Source organism: Urocitellus parryii, chromosome 2, assembly GCF_045843805.1.
Source record: "Urocitellus parryii isolate mUroPar1 chromosome 2, mUroPar1.hap1, whole genome shotgun sequence".
NCBI lineage: Eukaryota > Metazoa > Chordata > Mammalia > Rodentia > Sciuridae > Urocitellus > Urocitellus parryii.
The window spans coordinates 189,334,930-189,353,205 of NC_135532.1; the positions used below are offsets into that span (position 1 = coordinate 189,334,930).

At 32.6% G+C, this 18,276-nt stretch overlaps 1 protein-coding gene across 2 annotated transcripts; it reads left to right on the plus strand.

Moving 5' to 3' along the window:
* Positions 1–1,227: 1,227 nt before the first annotated feature.
* Pou1f1 (POU class 1 homeobox 1) lies at positions 1,228–17,246 on the plus strand. Of its 2 annotated transcripts, none has more exons than XM_026394000.2 (6): positions 1,228–1,369; positions 4,512–4,661; positions 12,695–12,919; positions 15,184–15,348; positions 16,121–16,181; positions 17,036–17,246. In XM_026394000.2, the coding sequence occupies exons 1-6, from the start codon at positions 1,228–1,230 to the stop codon at positions 17,244–17,246; spliced, it is 954 nt and encodes a 317-aa protein (XP_026249785.1). The 2 variants fall into 2 exon arrangements, with proteins under 2 accessions (XP_026249785.1, XP_026249787.1); XM_026394002.2 differs by having other exon boundaries at positions 4,590–4,661.
* Positions 17,247–18,276: the final 1,030 nt, after the last annotated feature.

An 18,276-nucleotide genomic window follows, 5' to 3' on the forward strand; every position in this document is an offset into this window, starting at 1 on the left:
TGGTTTTGGTATTTGTATTTTTTTCATTCCCATATAATGTCAATATATTCGGTGTGAAAAGTCTGCATTCAATGCTACCATGTTCACTCCAGGCTCTGGCCCAGACTTCAGACTCTGGCACAGTCTGGCTTAATGAGGATGATATGATACATAACCCACAGAAGTGCTGTGAGATTTGCTTGACATAGCTATAGAAAGAATCCTTGAATACTGTCAGCATTCTAGTTAAAACTTAGTAAATGTTAGTGGTTGATGAGTAAATTGAAATCAAGGGAAAGATGTGGACACTCATGTTTGTCTTCTCTGTACATTACTACATTTTATTCCTTTTTTTCCATTTTCCACTTAAGTATAGTATCAATTTAATTACTTGTCACAGTTTTTAAAAAATGTGCATGGTTGGACTGGGGATGTGGTTCAAGCGGTAGCGAGTTGGCCTGGCATGCACAGGGCTCTGGGTTCAATCCTCAGCACCACATAAAAATAAAAAAATAAAGATGTTGTGTCCACCGAAAACTAAAAAAAATAAATATTAAAAAATTCTCTCTCTCTTTTTCTCTCTCTCTTTCTCTCTCTCTCTCAAAAAAAAATGTGCATTGTTGTGTTTAAATCAGTAACAGCCAACATATTCATTCTCATATTTAGTTGCATCTGCTTTTCTCAGTAATTGTTCTCCAATAACACTTAAATATTCAAATTCTTAACATTACATAGTATGTATTTCTCTTTCGTGTTATTTTTCAGGTTTAATGATAATTTAGCCAAAGAGGGGGAAAAATGTATAAATTTGTAATTACGTTTGCTAGTCGCCAAAATACACCTACTATTTTTCAATTAATTGTAACATGATTTCTTTGAGAGACACTTTTTCAAAGTTCTTGAGTCCTCTCCAAAATATCCAGATTAGTAAAGTTGTCAGAGTTTCAGATTTCTCCCTTCCCCTCAAGCTATCCCCCAGAACCAGCTTCCTTCTTGGGCATGGATATGTTTGGGTAAAAAAGGAAGACAGTTCAGGTTGATAAAGCAATACTCCTGGGAAAAGACTATTAACATGTATAAAGGGATTTCCTTGCAGTATAAATGCTAGCACGCGCCCTCCTGGTGCCTCAGAGACTTCTTGATGTATATATGCAGGTAGGGAGAATTGAATCAGTCCTTTGATACAGTAATATAGTAAAACTTTCATTTGGGGAGCAGCAGTTCTTATTTTTCTACTCTCTTGTGGGAATGAGTTGCCAATCTTTTACTCCGGCTGATACCTTTATACCTCTGAATTCTGACGCTTCTGCAACTCTGCCTCTGATAATGCATCACAGTGCTGCCGAGTGCCTACCAGTCTCCAACCATGCCACCAATGTGATGTCTACAGGTACTGACTCCTTTGACAGTTTCCATATGGCGAGGCCTAAAATTTGCAGAATGAATGCTTTGACTCTTGCTACTGAATAATCTCTTTGCTTCTTTTATATTTTCCCTTCAATTTCATTTGATTTGTTAAATATTAAACATATTTAAAAAAACAAAATGCCTACAGACTTTTAAATGAAATATTAAGGAAATCATCTAGATTATTATTGATTTTATTACAATAAAGAAAATCTCTTTTAGACATATGAAAGCAGTGGGCAGGATTTTTTTTAATCTGAAAAATATTTGAGTGAAAACATTTATGTATAACAAAAAAATGAAGTGAGTATTCTAAAATAGTTTAATATTTACTAGGTACTACTTCTTTTTATTAAAGATTTAGTTGGTTTTCAAATCACAGGTGGAACTGTTTAAAAGTCATAAACTTGATAATAAATACAATTGAATAATTTCCAATGCCAACAACAGTAGATTTTAAGGAATAAAGTAATTAAATGTTTTAATAAACATGTCTTAAACATAATATAAAATCACTAGAAGTAATATAACATTTATAGTACATTAACTTAGTTAAATTTCTCAAGACTGAGCTCCACAGAGACTATATAAACAAGCTCTTATGATTTTCTCATCTGTTTTAAATAGAAATTAAACTTGGGAATTTAAATATTTAGTCTCCCCACAATCAGCCAAATATGTATGCTTTCTTACTGCATTAATTCCTTAATTATATGGTAACAAACTGCTTCAAAGTTAATTTATTAATGGATAAAGGTTTGAATAGAGTATATCTCTTCCATTAAGTAGTAATGCACTATTCAATATTTTTGTTCTAGATGTAATTTGCCTCACATTTAAAAATAAAATAAAATTTTGTACATATAGAATCAAAATTTGAGTTGATAAATATATGTTCTGTTTTTAAAGATGGAAGGTTTAACTTTCACTATAATTAGAGAGTTTTGAAACAAAAAATTTAGAAGAATTTTTAAAAATCTAGAGATTGGATACTTGGACTTTTATAAAATCACTCAATATAGGGTTTTTTTTCATCTAAAAAGGTTCCTATAATTAAACTAAAAAGACAATATTGGAAGTATCCTCAAACATATTTTTTAAAAATAGAACCAAGTGTTTCATATAATCATTTGTTATATTATTATATATATATATATTGTTATATACATATAATATTACATATATAGTTATATATACTTTTTTACATATACTATAAATCAATATAAAATTGCCATATAGTTAATCATATATTTTAAATAATAAATCATTTTACAGATTGGGTATAAGAACAATATATTGCTTCTTTTAACTACTGCTGTATGAAGAAGTATTAGTCAGCATGAAAATGAACTTTAGAATTGAGGTAGTGATCTAGCAAAGAGATCTAATTTTAAGCTCAAAACCCTACTTATTTGTTTGATTTTAGGCACAAGCAGAGATTTTTTTTCTTTTTTCTTTTTTCTTTTTTTTTTTTAGGAAAGCAATGATTATGCAGTCAAAAGGAAGGAGTATGGGCTTCTCAAGAGTAAGAAGCCTATTTATTTAAGAAACAAATACCAGAGCATTTAGTAAATGAGCTTATTCTTTACCCAACTTCATAAAACCAGAATAAAAAATTATTTAAAAGTTGAAAGTAAAAAAGTTTCATTCCAGCAAAAATGGTTAAAAAACCTTAGGCTGTTTTAAATTGATTAATACTTTTTTGTGAAGTTATATGTATCTAATTGTCTATGAATTGGAAAAACTGGTTTTAATTAGAAAATTTGGGTATTAAATGTGTTTATATTTATTTGTTTGATTTTTGAATACATAGTAAGATTTTGTTGTCATCTTTATATTGCAAAACAACTTCAGTTCTTTTGATGTCAGTTATAAAATGACTTTCAGACATTTAAAAAAATTAAAGATTGTTCTATATTTAGACAAAATATATTTTTCTTTATGAATAGTCCTCAAGTCTTTAATCACTAGATCGTATCTTAATATTTATTTTTTCCTATTTGGTACCAGGGATTGAACCCCGGTGTGCTTAACCACTGAGCCAAAGCCCAAGATTTAATTTTTATTTTTTAGACAAGGGAATGCTAAGCCCTTAAGGCCTCTTTAAGTTGCTAAGGTTGGTGTGAAATCGGCTATCCTTGTGCCTCAGCCTCCCAAGTTTCTGGGATTTACAGGTGTGTGCCACTATGCCCACAGTCAAAGGGAAAGAGTATGGGCCTTCTGTTTTCAAAGGATCCTAGTCCTATACTATATGATATCTCATTTATTCATAAGATTGGTTTATGTTATGATTATGAAATTCTACCACCTTATCCAGAATATAAGGGAAAAGTGAGAAAATATATAAAGAAACATTGACAGTTTAATATTTGATAGTCCTTGCTCTTTGTCAACTTGATTTATATTTAAAACTTGATAAAATTTCAGTAATTCAAATTTCCATTAAAATACACATTGATTCTATGAAGCATATATATAAATAAGATTATGTTTACACAGAGCTTTATGTATATCTTCAATTGACAATGAACTTATTTTCCAATTGACTTTATCATAAAAACGGTTGAATAAATATGTGCATAGAAAACCTGCATAAATACATCAAATCCATCATACCTTTTCACAGGTTTTGCTGAACACCCTGAAAGCAGGGATATTGTTACAATCGTATGCACTGGCAGGATACTGTCATTTCCTCTTCCTTGAAAGGAAGTTGTTAGGAAAATAAGCAAACCTACAGACTATTCAAGAGTCAATTTCATTATTTATTCTTACAGAGAAAAATTTCTAGCACAACAATGTTAAGAGGCTATTCTTGGTTGTTGTAATGTCTATATTGGATGGAAACTCCCCCAAAAGCCAGGATTTACACTGACCCGTCATCCCTTTGTGGGGTACTTGTAGCTATAGCACAGATCACAGGATAATTAATGAAAGTTATATTTTACTCCAATGACTTAAGATCTCATTACCAGAAGTGAAGTTTGAGCCCTAATTTTGCCTACTCACTAAAAACTTCTCCCCAGTGAAAAGAAATTATTGGTATATAGCTTTAAGAATCGCATAAATGTGTATCTTTGAAATGAACTGAATGTGTCTTGAATCCTCATACATTTTCTTACCAGTCCCGTCTATTTTGTCTTTGATCCAAACTCCTAAATGTTCCTGCACATATTTCTCTGTGACAACGTTGGGAAATACAGCAACAGGACTTCATTATTCTGTTCCTTCCTGTCATTATGGAAACCAGCCATCAACCTATGGAGTGATGGCAGGTAAGAAAAATTATCTTTGTATATGATATTGAATGGAGGGAAACTGATGAATTCTCTGGTCTTTTGGAAATAATGACCAGTACATAACATAAAATTCTTCTGATATCTTAGCCTTGAAATTTACTGGTAAAATCACCACTTATTGAGATGTTTCCTGATCTTTGATGTCCTTGGAGATCATGGAGGTCATATCTGATTGCTCTATTCAACCTATAAACTGTTGTCCTTTTAAACTCTTATGTTTGCCTTGCATTTTTTAATTTGAAAATTAAAAAAATCAAACTGCCAATTGACACCTGAGGCTATTTTGGGCTTGCCTTCAATAGTTATACAGTAGCATTTACATTTAAATGTAAATTAATTGAAATAAAATAAAATTTAAAATCCAGTTCCCTCAGGTGCCCTAGCTACATTTTGGGTGCTCAGTTACCTCATGTGGCTATGGCTGCCATATCAGACATAAGAGATTTGTTGAACATCTCCCTCACCACAGTATTTCTTTTGAACTATTTGGTCCATAAAGATTAATAAGATACTGTCTGAAAGCTGACAGTAATCTTCGAGGACTTTCCTGATAGCTATTTGGGGCTTTGGTCACCCTTTCTGAGATGCTTGAGAGTCTTAACTGAGAATGAAATCAGTTAAGTTACATACTTATCTCCTCTGGATAAGTAAAGTATCACCATTTCAAGCATAATTGCTGATTTACTTAGGCTCATATGAACACATAGCATTTTTAAAATTTGAGTATTATACATAGTATTTGGGTTCATTTTGGCAAAATAATATGTGCAAGCAATTTGATTTCAATCTTCATTCGGTGCCCATTGCCTGCCCTCCTCCTTCCTCCATTCTGTCTCCTTTCCTCTATGGATCTTCCTCTCACTCCTTTATTTATTTATTTTTGATTGGAATTTTCTACAAATATGTACAGGTGAAATTCTTCTTGGTACATTTATATTTGTATGTACCACATTATTGTTAAATTCATTTTATATTTTTACCCTTTTCCCTTCTTTCCTCCCTCTCTCCCTCTGGTTCTCCTTCTACTCCACTGATTTACCTTATATCTTCATAATATCTGATCCCTTCCCTCACCACTTTCCTTCCCTTATTTTGCTAGCTTCCTAATATGAGAGAAAACATTTGACTCTTGATCATTGAATCTGGCTTATTTCACTTAGCATGATTTTTTTTTTCCCCAGTTCCATCCATTTACCAACAACTGTCATTATTTTATTCTTCTTTATGGTTAAGTAGAACTCCATTGTGTGTATACCATAATTTCTTGATCCATTCATCTGTTGATGGGCATCTGGGTTTATTTAATAATTTTTCTATTATGAGTTGTGCTGCTATAAATACTAAAGTGTCTGCATCACTTGTTGAGAGCCACAGTTTAGTCAGAATGACCCCTGACATTTTTGCCAAAGGGAATGGTTGAAAGGTGACCCTGCTCCGGGATTAGGACGGCTCTGGGATTAGGGCGGATCCTGCTGCCTTGGGCGCCTGCTACTTTAGAGTTCCCATTGAGTTATCACGGGGTTCTTCGAGAATTGGCGGTGGAGCCCGGTGGAGGCAGTGTGTTCCCAGGAAGTGCAGGAAGTGTGTATAGAGGGCCGGTGAGAGTTCAGGAAGTGTGTGTAGAGGGCCGGTGAGAGTTCTGTGAATAAAGGTTGCTGTTTGAACCTACAAGGCTGTATGGTGGCTCTCTTATTTTGTGCCCAGCCAGACTGCGGCAATCACTGTAGTATGCCAATTTTAGATCTTTTGGATAAATACTGAGGAATGGGATAGGTGGTTCAAATGGTAGTTCCATTCCTCGGTTTTGAAGAGTCTTCACGCTACTTTCTATAGTGGTTGTACTAATTTCCAATCCCACCAGCAATGTATGAGTGTACTTTACCCCACATCCTCATCAGAATTTATTATTGTTCCTTTTAAACTTGGCAATTCTAATTCTGACTGAGAAGAAATCTTAGTGTAGTTTTGATTTGTATTTTTCTGAACCATAGCATAGTTTTTAAGGAAGATAAAAAATCTGGATAAGAGATCTCCTCATGAAAAAACTCATTACTCATTTTAGGGCATGAGGAGATAAAAAAATTTAATTGATTAATACAGGGCACAATTTGTGCACAAATTTTTATTTGTTGTTTATTTTATAAACAAATTTGTTAATCTTCTATGTTTATTTCTATAGCACGAAAAGAACTCTCATTAGTTATATTAAACAAAGACTCTGTGTGTGTGTGTGTGAGAGAGAGAGAGAGAGAGAGAGAGAGAGAGAGAGAGAGAGAGAGATAGATAATACTGAGAAATTTTGGATGAAGGAATCATATATTTAACTTTTAAATATCTTTTATGTTTCATTATAATCTAGATAAAATTTGAAATGAAGAAACATCATTTTATGGCTATAATTTTGAAATAAAAAGAAATAATTCTATTCTTGAATTTCTTGAAACATCTCAGTTTAAGACTCAAAAACAGTTAAAACTTTAAAGTATTTCAGAAAAAGATTAGTTTTTTGTTTTTTTTTTTACATTCTGTCATATAACATTTCAAATAAACTAGCATCCTCATTTTAATGGTAAAATGAAGCCTGATATGATTTCTAATAATTCAGAAATAGGGAAAGCCAAAGATACTCTTTGTCTTTAAGAACTGACCACTTATGACCCATGTCCTAAGTTAATCAGTGTTCATAGGTGATAAGAACAACCCTCCTCAGGGATGAACTACTTCCCATTATAAAATGGTCAAATCTGTGCATTGAGCTACTGCAGTTGCAGGTGGACCGCTTTCTTTTGTCTTACAATATTTTGATTATGTAGATGGGAAATGACAAGCACATAGTTAGGTGCTGCTGTCTCTTGGAGGAAAGTTCATTGACGATGATTTCTACAAACCATGGGTTTACCTTTTGTTTCTCTCTTATTCCAGCACAGAAGCAATCCCTGCCCCTTGTTAGAAGACAGCACAAATGAAAAATCGGCCACAGACCAGTAGCCAATAGTCTCTTGCCATAATACCTTCAGATCCTTAATGATAACTCTTCCCTTCTACCACATCCAAGAGGGCCACTGCTGGCCCAATGGGTTTGCAGCTGGCCTCAGAAACCTAACATCCATACTGTTCCTGGGACTGGAGCCAACAGATTGGGTTCACAATAAAAGTCCACAGGCAGTTCAGGTTTTGTGAGTACAAGTTCACTCAAGCAGACAGTTAACACACTCTCTTTAACTAATCCCTTCTTCATCACAATTAAAAAGGAAAAGTCCCCTGAGAAAACCTTTTAACCAGATTCAAAACCTGGCTTAGGGGCAACAAGAGCAAAATTATTAATTTGCAGGTATAATTGCGACCTTAAAATTATTTTTTTCACTGAATGAAAAACTCGCTATGGCAAGCATACAGTTGTATTTGAATATTTCTGAGAGAGATATCATTAAAATGTGATATGCTTTATAATTTGTCAGAAAGTCTGTATTTTGACATTATACCCACCATTAGCATTTTCTTCATGGCAGATTAAACCTTAAAGAATCTATATTTTCATGCCTTCATTCTCAGAGAAGCAGCACAAATTGAGTCATAAAATACAGGAATTCATAAATAAGAAAAAAAGATATAAAATACATAATAGAAATCTGGTTGTTATTTGAATTTTCTGAAGCATTAGAAGGTGTGAATCAGCTACTTTCTCCCAATCCACAGATGCATTTTATCAACAACAAAGACAGATTGTGTCACATGCTCTGCATGAAAATGAAGCTCCAGAAAGAATTATATTTCAAAGGATGTGAAATTACTATTTTAATTTATTTATTTTATTACCTATACTCTGATGCTTTCATTTGAGCATTTTATTGAATTAGCTCACAGGAAGGGAAGAGCTACAGCTAATACTTTGTTAGTTTAGTATGGGGGATTTTAATCATCAGATGAATCCATTGTACCTCCTCGTTCAGGCACAGGCATAAACAGAATGACTAATTGGGAGCAAAAGCCACACCATTAACTAATTACTAACCTTGTTCAAGTCACATAGCACCTCTGAGCTTCAATCTTTCCATATCTATAAATCTAGCAGCAAAATTTGTACCCGACTCAACCTGCTTTCTGTTTTGATCTCTTCATATATTCTTGTTGCTAAAATACCTTCTTCTGTTCCTTCACTTCTAACAATTTAGACAATTCAACAATCTACAGTGCAAATAACAGGAAACAGAAATATAAATGCTACTCCAATCTTTTCTAGATTAGCACAGAACGAAATATTAACAAAAATCCTTAACACTGATTCTTGGGTATCTGAGATTGCTTGTGTTCTCCAGCTTCTAAAGCAGAGTTTTGAGATTTAGCTCATTGGGATGTCACTCCTTCCTAGGAATTGAAGCAAATCAGCCTCCTGGCACTGAATATTAACTCTAGCTTGGATATAAGATGCAATGGAGAACCAAGAACTGGTATGATAGTTCTTGTTTTAAAGTTTAATTTTAAGAAGGAAGAAAGAAATATGTTCGGGAATTAACCAAAAGGATGAATATCCATCCTCTTTTGATGAGAAGTGGATAATAAGGGAAAGGATAATTATGAATGAAAATGTCCTCCTCCCAACCTGAATTAATACAAGGAGCACCCAAAATTACTTCAACCAATGAGATGAGGAACAAAGTCTACTTTCAAGTCCATCTCTTCATTAAAAAAAAAAAAAAGAAAATTGCTTTTTAAATTTCTTTTGTCCAGTCTGTTCTTTCCTCTCTCCCTCTCACCTCCTTCCATCTCTCCACTCCTCTTTCATTTTGTTTTACCCTAAAGTGTTCCTATGGTTGTTCAGAATTATCCACTCTGAGGGAAGGAATAGTTCCAACGTCATTTGCCTCTCAACCAATCAGAAAAGGTCTTTCAGTAGCAGTAACGTGAAGTATTTTCCCTTTTAGACTACAAATTGGTGACCTTTTCCTGTCAGGAGCCAGACAGTAAATATCTTATGCTCTCTAGACTCTGTTGCAAGTGCTTGATTTTGTCATTGTCGCAGGAGAGCAGTCCCAAGCTACATGGGCATGGCTATGTTTCAATTAAACTTAATTTACAAAAACTGGCAGTGGACCCTGTTGCAAACAGTTGCATTCACCAGTGCAATAAAGGTGAAAAGATCAGAATTGGGATTTATGGTTTGCTTTCAATTTTTATGCATGGGGAAAAAGATGGAATAAATAGAAATATTCCAATACATATTTTCATGCATTTCTATGGCTAAGTAGTTGCTTCCCTCTCCACCCCCACCTTTCTTCTTTTAAGGCACCAAGGCCATAACCTGAGAAGTTGTCAGCTAGTCACATGTTGCAGAAGAACAATTTGCCCCATGCCATGGTACAGAATCAGTACCTTGCAAGGCAAGCCCTACCTCTGTCCTCCACTGCCTGCTTTAAGAGTTACCTCTATCCTTCACCTCTGCCATACAAAATTACATATAGAACAATTCAGAAGGGCTGTGGTGGCTTAATCTTCACTGTGAAGACATATTTAGGCTGTGGAGAGGATGAGAATGGGTCCGAGCTATTTAAATGTGTGCTTGTCTAGTGCACACTCTCTTTAGATCCTTTATCTAAAGACACAATGTTGCTTTATCAATGTTTCCAAAAATGTTTGTGAGAGATTTTCTGTATAAGAATAGCAGATCTTTTACTTTCTTTCTGCTTTTCTTCCTCAGTAATCCAGACTCAAAAAAGATTTGAAAAATTTCTTGCCTCATATACCGTACCAATTACTCCCCACTTCCCTTAACTAGAAAAACACATGCTATAAATGGCACTTTGGTTGTACTTGCAACTGCTATGCTGAATTGTGTAAGGTTAGTTCTAAGAAAACTGTTAGACTGATAATAATTGTGGAAACTTTTATATAACATAGAATAAAAATGTATTGCACATCATGTCTTTATTCTTGGGATGCCAAACTGAAGCATAGTATTTCTTATACACATTTCATGAACTTTGTTAAAATTTATTTTCTAAGTGTCCACTTCTTTGCAGTATTTATAATGTATAAACTACTTTTGAATATTCCTGGAAATAGGGATAATACACTTTTTTAATTAATTAATATTTTGTCAGAAAGCTTTTGCTTAATGTAGCCAAATGTGTTTAAATGCAGGAAAAACCTTTAAAGGAAAGTCATTTAACTTACCTGAGTGCATACAGTTTGGAAAATAAACTAGGTAATTGTCTTGATGTAGTTTATTTGAGTGCTTAGTGGAATTCTGTTCTATTTACTATTGAATAGTTCATTGTGGCACTTGAAGAAAATTATTTAATTTCTTCTTAAATTTCCTAGATTTTAAATTTGGGGGGAAAATACGTATTCTAACTCATTCGTTTGTGTAAGCATGAGGAACATTACCATGAGAAATAAGCCCAAAGTGTTGCATAGAGGATTTGTAGTAGTAAATGATTCTGATCTGAAAGACAAATTGAAAATAGTAATCAAAATTGCTAACACATTCAGACCTTATGGTATGCTTATGTAGAAGATACACAACAATTTAACTGGATAATTTTGGTTTGTAAATACACACATTTTTCAAGACAAAACTAGTGTCTTCCAAATATTTTTCATACATATGAAGCAACCAATTTTATTTAATATCATTTTATTTAATCTCTCATTTGTATCTTTAATTTTCATTAGGAAATGATATATTCTACTGGATAAGGCTGCACTTTATAATTACATGTTCTCATATAAATAAGTCAACACTTTGCTTAGTAATAATTTTATTCATTACATACTGATATATTAATCAAAGATTTATTTTTTACATTATTACTCATGTCTGATTTGTGAATATGTTTATGGGTTTATGGATTTTGTAAGGAGCATGAAGCCTTGATATATATTTCCACTGTTTTCAAGAACAATTATTGCACATATTTTATAATAATTTGTTTTTAAGTATTTGTACTCACAAGTTACTCAATATTTCTGTACCAAAATGTCTTGGTTATACATGTCATTTAAAATAAACAGAAATGAAATCTTTATAAAACAGTAATGTACCAATGAAGAAAGATTTTAAAAAGTATGTTGGAACTCATCTTATATGCCATACTGTCACCTATGCTCCTATATGGAGATAGATTCCTTTTTTCCTAATGAGGAATGGAGTTGGACAGCATTTTCTAAAATATCAGAACAGTGTATCATTTTTGTTATCATTTAACAAACTAATCAATAGTTCATCATTTATGAGTGATTACCTTTAATATCTATAATTGTATCTCCCTTGCCATTTGTTTTTGATTTTCCTTAAATAATCACCAAGAAGTTATTCCATTCTATTACATATTTTCCAGAAAGTTTGTTGACAACTTTTTAATAGAACTTGTAAAATCACCCTTTGTTGGACTGTTCATTCCTAAAATCTACTTAAACATATTAATGTATTTTTAAATTCTCATAATTTCTTTTACCTGTTTTTGTATTTTTAAAAATATGATTATTTCCCAATTGAAATTAAACATTTACTAATTCTTTAAAAAGTGCAACTTATTAATATTGTAAAATCAATTTCCCAGTCACAAGAAAACTTGTGGCACAGCAGCTAGTTCAAAATGATTGGTGCTTCAATTTTACCCAGCACTAAAGATTATTTGTCCAATTAATTACGAGAACAGAGATACAAACTCAGATTCTCAGGAATAGGTAAGAGAGAGAAGGGCAAAAAATATTGACAATCTTAAACTTCTGAGAGAATTGTAAAATATTTCTATTTTAATTATTTGCAGTCTCTTGCTACTTGCCTTTGACATTATTTCTGTTTTTGCTGTTCTGGAGAAGGTGAAGATAAATAATTTCATTTCTACTGAGTTACTGTGACTCCTACTTTGGGAGACTGGATGTAAGGTAACCTTGAGGAATTGAGACTGGCCAGGCAAGAATAAGGGGTTCTAACAGGCAAGACCCTGGCTTGTGTAAAAACAAGGGGTAATAACCAATGGCCTGTGCTTTCCTCTGTTTGCTCACAGGTAGTTTAACTCCTTGCCTTTACAAGTTTCCTGATCACACCCTGGGTCATGGGTTTCCTGCCCTCCACCAGCCTCTCTTGGCAGAGGACACCACAGTCGCTGAATTCAAGCAAGAACTCAGGCGGAAGAGCAAACTGGTTGAAGAACCAATAGACATGGATTCTCCAGAAATTCGAGAGCTTGAAAAGTTTGCCAATGAATTTAAAGTGAGGAGAATTAAGTTAGGTATGTGTTAAGAACAAGGACTGTTAATATGACAATCCTACTCTGTCACTGTGAAATTTCTAATGCTCTGTTCAAAAGTCTAAGACAATTCTCATTGTACATCTCTACTGCAGATTTCAATTAGTCAAACTATGAAAATCTACAAAAAACATTATTTCCATGTAAATCCTTAATAGCCAAAAAAACGTGTTTTTCTTTAATTTGTTTGTTTGGATTTTTTTGTTGTTGTTGTTTGTTTTTTAAGTAAAGGTACTGTTTTAAAACTTATCTACCTCAAGATTAGTTTGGGAGTGCCCTTTTAATCTATATTTTATGTGAACTTTTGAATAGACCATACATTCACATGATTAAAAATTTCTGTTTACCAATGTTGTTAGTTTCTCCTGTATTTTTCCAGATATCTTGTGCATATATAAATTAGAACATATTCTTTGATGCAGAGTTATTTGGAAGAGTTTTGAGTTTTTTAGAGCTTTTTTCCTTGTATGGATCTGTTGACTTCCATTTTATAAAATATACTACAATGTATTCTACAAAACTTCTTCTGGTATAATTTAGGTTTCTTATCATCTGATGTCAAAAACAATGCCTAACTTTAACAATGCCCAAAGTTCTAACTTTAAATATGCATTTTATACCTATATAAATATATACATAAGAAAAATGTATGATTAAAAATTTTAAATGCTGATTAAAAATTTTACTTGTAATAGATCTTTGTTGAACTAGTCTCCACAGAAATTACACCAAATTTTACTACCACCAATAGTCTATTTTGCCACCCTCACAATATAAGAAAATAGGTGTTAAGTGTTTTGTTTTGTTTTGTTTTTCTTATTTCTTATTGTCTTTAATAGTGTATCCTCAGCATCTAGAACAGTGACAAGAATATAAAGTCAATAATGGTTGAAAAATATGTTATTAATCTTATCTTTCAAAACAAATAAGTAAAAATGACATCTCACGGTATTTGTCCCCACCCTTCTGTTTTTACAATGCTGGCGGTGGGGTGGGGGTGGGGGAGGAGTTGTACATGCTAGGCAAGCTCTCTACCACTGAGCTACATCCCCAATCCCTCTCATTTTAGTTTCATTTCAAATTTCTCCTTTGAGTGAGGCGTATTCTTTTACATATTTAATGCTCATTTGTATTTTGTTTTCTGGTGACAGTCTATTCAGAGCTATTGTTCATTTTCTATTGAAAAGTGTTTTTAACATAACAGCTATAACAATTAATTGTCATTAAAATTCATGAAGTAGTTTATTTTAAAAAGTAGAATGAAATGACAGTTTGAACCGATGAACTTGTGAAATGAATCAGAGAATTTTATAATGATACTTATTGATGGCATCATATGTAGTCACTTTATAGGTATAGGTATATAGCTTTAGGCCCTGAAAATAATATGTAGTTACTATTGTAATAAACACAGCAGTAGAAATCTTTATGACATTTATTTTCAGTCTTCTGTTTGTATTGCCGTGAATGTTTCAAATTACATGTTGATGGTTTATTTTAGCTTGTATTCTAGAAATGTTTGGGACAGTCAATAAGGATCTTTTGCTTGGAGACAGAAGCATTACCAAACAATATAATAAATGTGCTTGGACGTATGCATACAATGTATGATCATAACCTCACTATAGACATATTTTTAGGGAAAGTATACATATTTCTTAGTTTTATTTGGTACTTCACTCATATTTGGAGTTAAAATATCTATGACATATTTTATGCATTATACTTGATATATTAATGGTTTTTATCATATATCATCTGATATTTAATAATCATGATAAAAGATAAGAATATTTTTCTTATAAATTATTTATAATACATCCATCCAACTTGACTAAATATTACAAATGGTAGATGTTCCCATATGAATTTTAAAAAATTTTTTTTTAGTCGTAGATGGACACAATATCTTTATCTATTTATTTTTATGCGGTGCTGAGGATCAAACCCAGTGCCTCACACATGCCAGGCAGGCACTCTACCACTGAGTGATAGCCCCAGCCCAGCCTCATATAAAATTTTTTGACTTTTAGAAAAAAAGCAATTCATTAATTAACAAGGAATATTTTTTGAAATACTGGACAATCCTATACTGATCCTTACTAAATAATTCTAAATTGTCAAAAATATATTATTTTTAAAAAGTAATAGTTGGCAAAGAAAGATGCACAAATATTTGTGATAATGAACCAAAAGTGATGCTTTTTAAAAAGCTGAAGCTAATGATCTTTATTGCCCTTTCACAGGATACACCCAAACAAACGTTGGGGAAGCCCTGGCAGCTGTGCATGGCTCTGAATTCAGTCAGACAACCATCTGCAGATTTGAAAACCTACAACTCAGTTTTAAAAATGCATGCAAACTAAAAGCAATATTATCAAAATGGCTGGAGGAAGCTGAGCAAGTAGGAGGTACTAAAGCTAAATCCCTGAAGACCGTGCTGAGTTTTAATCTAAAGTATTTACTGCAAGTGGGAGGATTAATGCTAAAGCAAGAGGCTTGAGGTTTTCCTCCCCTTTTCTCTTTGAGATGAAAAGTAAACATCTTGTTACATCACAAAAAGAGACAGGAAGGAAGGGAGGAGTAAAGGAAGGAAGGAGGAAAAGAAGAAAAGAAGAAGGGGAAGAACAGTGCAAAGAAAGTATAAGTCAATTTATTGAAGACAGAATAAGCTATATAAGGAAAACTTTTATATAATGTGACATCAGAACGAAGTGGTAAAATATCTGAACACACCCAGATGTTTTACCTCTGTGCTCCACTGACTTAACAGTACATGAATACCTTTACAACCTAAAATTGGCATATGCAGAGCATTTGTACACACCAGTCTTCCAAATAAATAACATAAGGAATTTCTCAATGAGTAATTTAACATTTTTTACACGTACTAATGTCAATGCTGGATATAGAGCAAGATTTGAATATACTTATAGCAATGTTTGAACAAAAGTAAGGTGGGGATATGATTTGCAAAAAAATTATATTTGGAAAGTTACTATTTGTTTCAACTTTTTTAAAAAATGGAACGTAAAATAAAATGGCAAAGACTGCAAAAATTGAAGACAAAAATGCAAAGTAATTTTATTTTTCATTGCTTCATGAAGAAAATAAGAAATCCAAATATGATAGTTATTTTCTTTTAAATTGACTTTGTAATTATCTCTCTCTTCCACATTATAGCTTTGTACAATGAAAAAGTGGGAGCAAATGAAAGGAAAAGGAAACGGAGAACAACTATAAGGTATTCCTTTGCAATATTATTATAGGGAAAAAAAGATATTTTACAAATGGAATCATCATTTTAATATAATGTAGACACAACATAACATACATGTAAAATGAATAAAGTTGACTGAAGAAAAAAAGATAGATTATAAAACAATTTAAAAACTTAATAGTGAGCAATAGAGAGCTGGTAATTTTTAACAGTTCATGAAAAATATATAGTTTGATTCAAAAACATTTTAGTTTCAGAAATTTTGGATAAAAACAAAAACCAAATAATCACTTGTAAGAAAGTTCTAAGAGAACTTTTGTAGAAAATGTACTTGCTCTGATAGGACAGTTTCTATCTGACTAAAAATAACAAAACTAGCCATTTCAGTGTATTTCCGTCTTTAACATTGAATATGACATCTTGCATTTCAACCCCAAAAGTTTTCTTGTTTTTTGTAATTTATGTGAGGCACACATATAGAAAATGATAGAAGACAGGTTTTGCTTCCATTGGTTAGTTGTTCACAAGATATTTTGTTTATTAAAAATAACCCAAACAATTTGGAGAAGGAGGGGGATGTTTACAAATGCCTATTGTTCATTTCCTTTTTCAAGATTTTGGTGCCCTCCTGTGGCAATAAATGGAATAAACATAGAAAGGCTGGGACCCTCATTTATTTTTTCCTGTGGCATCAGTAATGCTCTCTGGAATACAATAAACAACTAAATGTTAACAAAATGTATTTTGTATTTACAAGTGTTTAACCTTAGAGTTCTTTTTTCATATCAATATGTAAGAAATTCAACTTGATTTTGTTCTTCCAAAAAATTCACTAAAATCTACATAATCTCACTCTCACCCCTACTGCTCCATCCCAGTATTGCTGCTAAAGATGCTCTGGAGAGACACTTTGGAGAACAGAATAAGCCTTCCTCTCAGGAGATCATGCGGATGGCTGAAGAACTGAATCTTGAGAAAGAAGTAGTAAGAGTTTGGTTTTGCAACCGAAGGCAGAGAGAAAAGAGGGTAAAGACAAGTCTGAATCAAAGTCTATTTTCTGTTTCTAAGGAGCATCTTGAGTGCAGATAAGAGTTCCTATTGTGTGACAGCCATTTTTTCCTTACTATTTTTCATTCTGTTCTCTTTCTCAACAAAAATAGAAATTAGGTACGTGGTTGACTTCAAATTTATTTTACATCAATAACTTATGCAGTTCTGTGTTTTTTAAAAAATTAATTCAACAATTTAAATTATATTATTTTCTTTAAAATAATTATTCTCAGAAGCTACAATGTACATTGTAAACAAAAGATACTAATAGAAAAAAATAATGAGACTGCACACATATATAGACATCAGTTTGTTTTTTTGTTTTAGTTTGAAACTTTTATTAAGACAGGTTATTAGCTTTGTAATTTTTAATTGGTAATATATGTAAGGAATATGATCAGGGAAGAGACAGTTAGAAGATTCATTAACATTGATTAATGAATTGGTTCTGCTGATCAGCAGAGATGAATTTTATTACTCCATGTAGGAATAAATTCAATCAGAACTGATGCCTTTGAATCTAATATTTATGGCACAGAGCCCACATAAGTCCTTCAAAAGAGATGTATAGAAACACAATGTAAAACCTTTTGATTTTCCCCAAACATTGGCTTTTTGATGTTCAGCTACAGAAAATACATGGGCTAGGAGTGTTGCTCAGTGGTAGAACACTTGCCTAGCATAACTGGCTCTGGGTTTGATCCCCAGCACTGCCAATTTTTTTTTTCTGTTTATGTGTGTGTGTGTGTGTGTGTGTGTGTGTGTGTGTGTGTGTGTGTATATATATATATATATATATATATATATATATACACATTTTAAAGCTATACATAATTGAGCCCCAAACCATTAGTCTGTAAGCTGCAACAGGGCAGTGAAGGTATCTGGCTTGTTTGCTGTTATTTCTCGAGTGCTTGGAAGGTGTTTGCTCATAATAGCATGTAATGTTTGTTAACAATGGCTACAAACATGAAGGGTGCTGTCTAATTTAAAAACTAAATCTATTTTTGAGATCTCACAATCCTGAACATCATCAGGGATCCTATAAAAAAGACAGTCAATTGGTTAG

Excerpts from the sequence above, each read along its gene's own strand:
- Pou1f1 (XM_026394000.2), top strand. The coding sequence starts at position 1,228 with ATGAGTTGCCAATCTTTTACTCCGGCTGATACCTTTATACCTCTGAAT. Across the intron at positions 4,662-12,694 it reads AACCTATGGAGTGATGGCAG|GTAGTTTAACTCCTTGCCTT; the intron begins GTAAGAAAAATT and ends GTTTGCTCACAG. Across the intron at positions 16,182-17,035 it reads AAACGGAGAACAACTATAAG|TATTGCTGCTAAAGATGCTC; the intron begins GTATTCCTTTGC and ends GCTCCATCCCAG.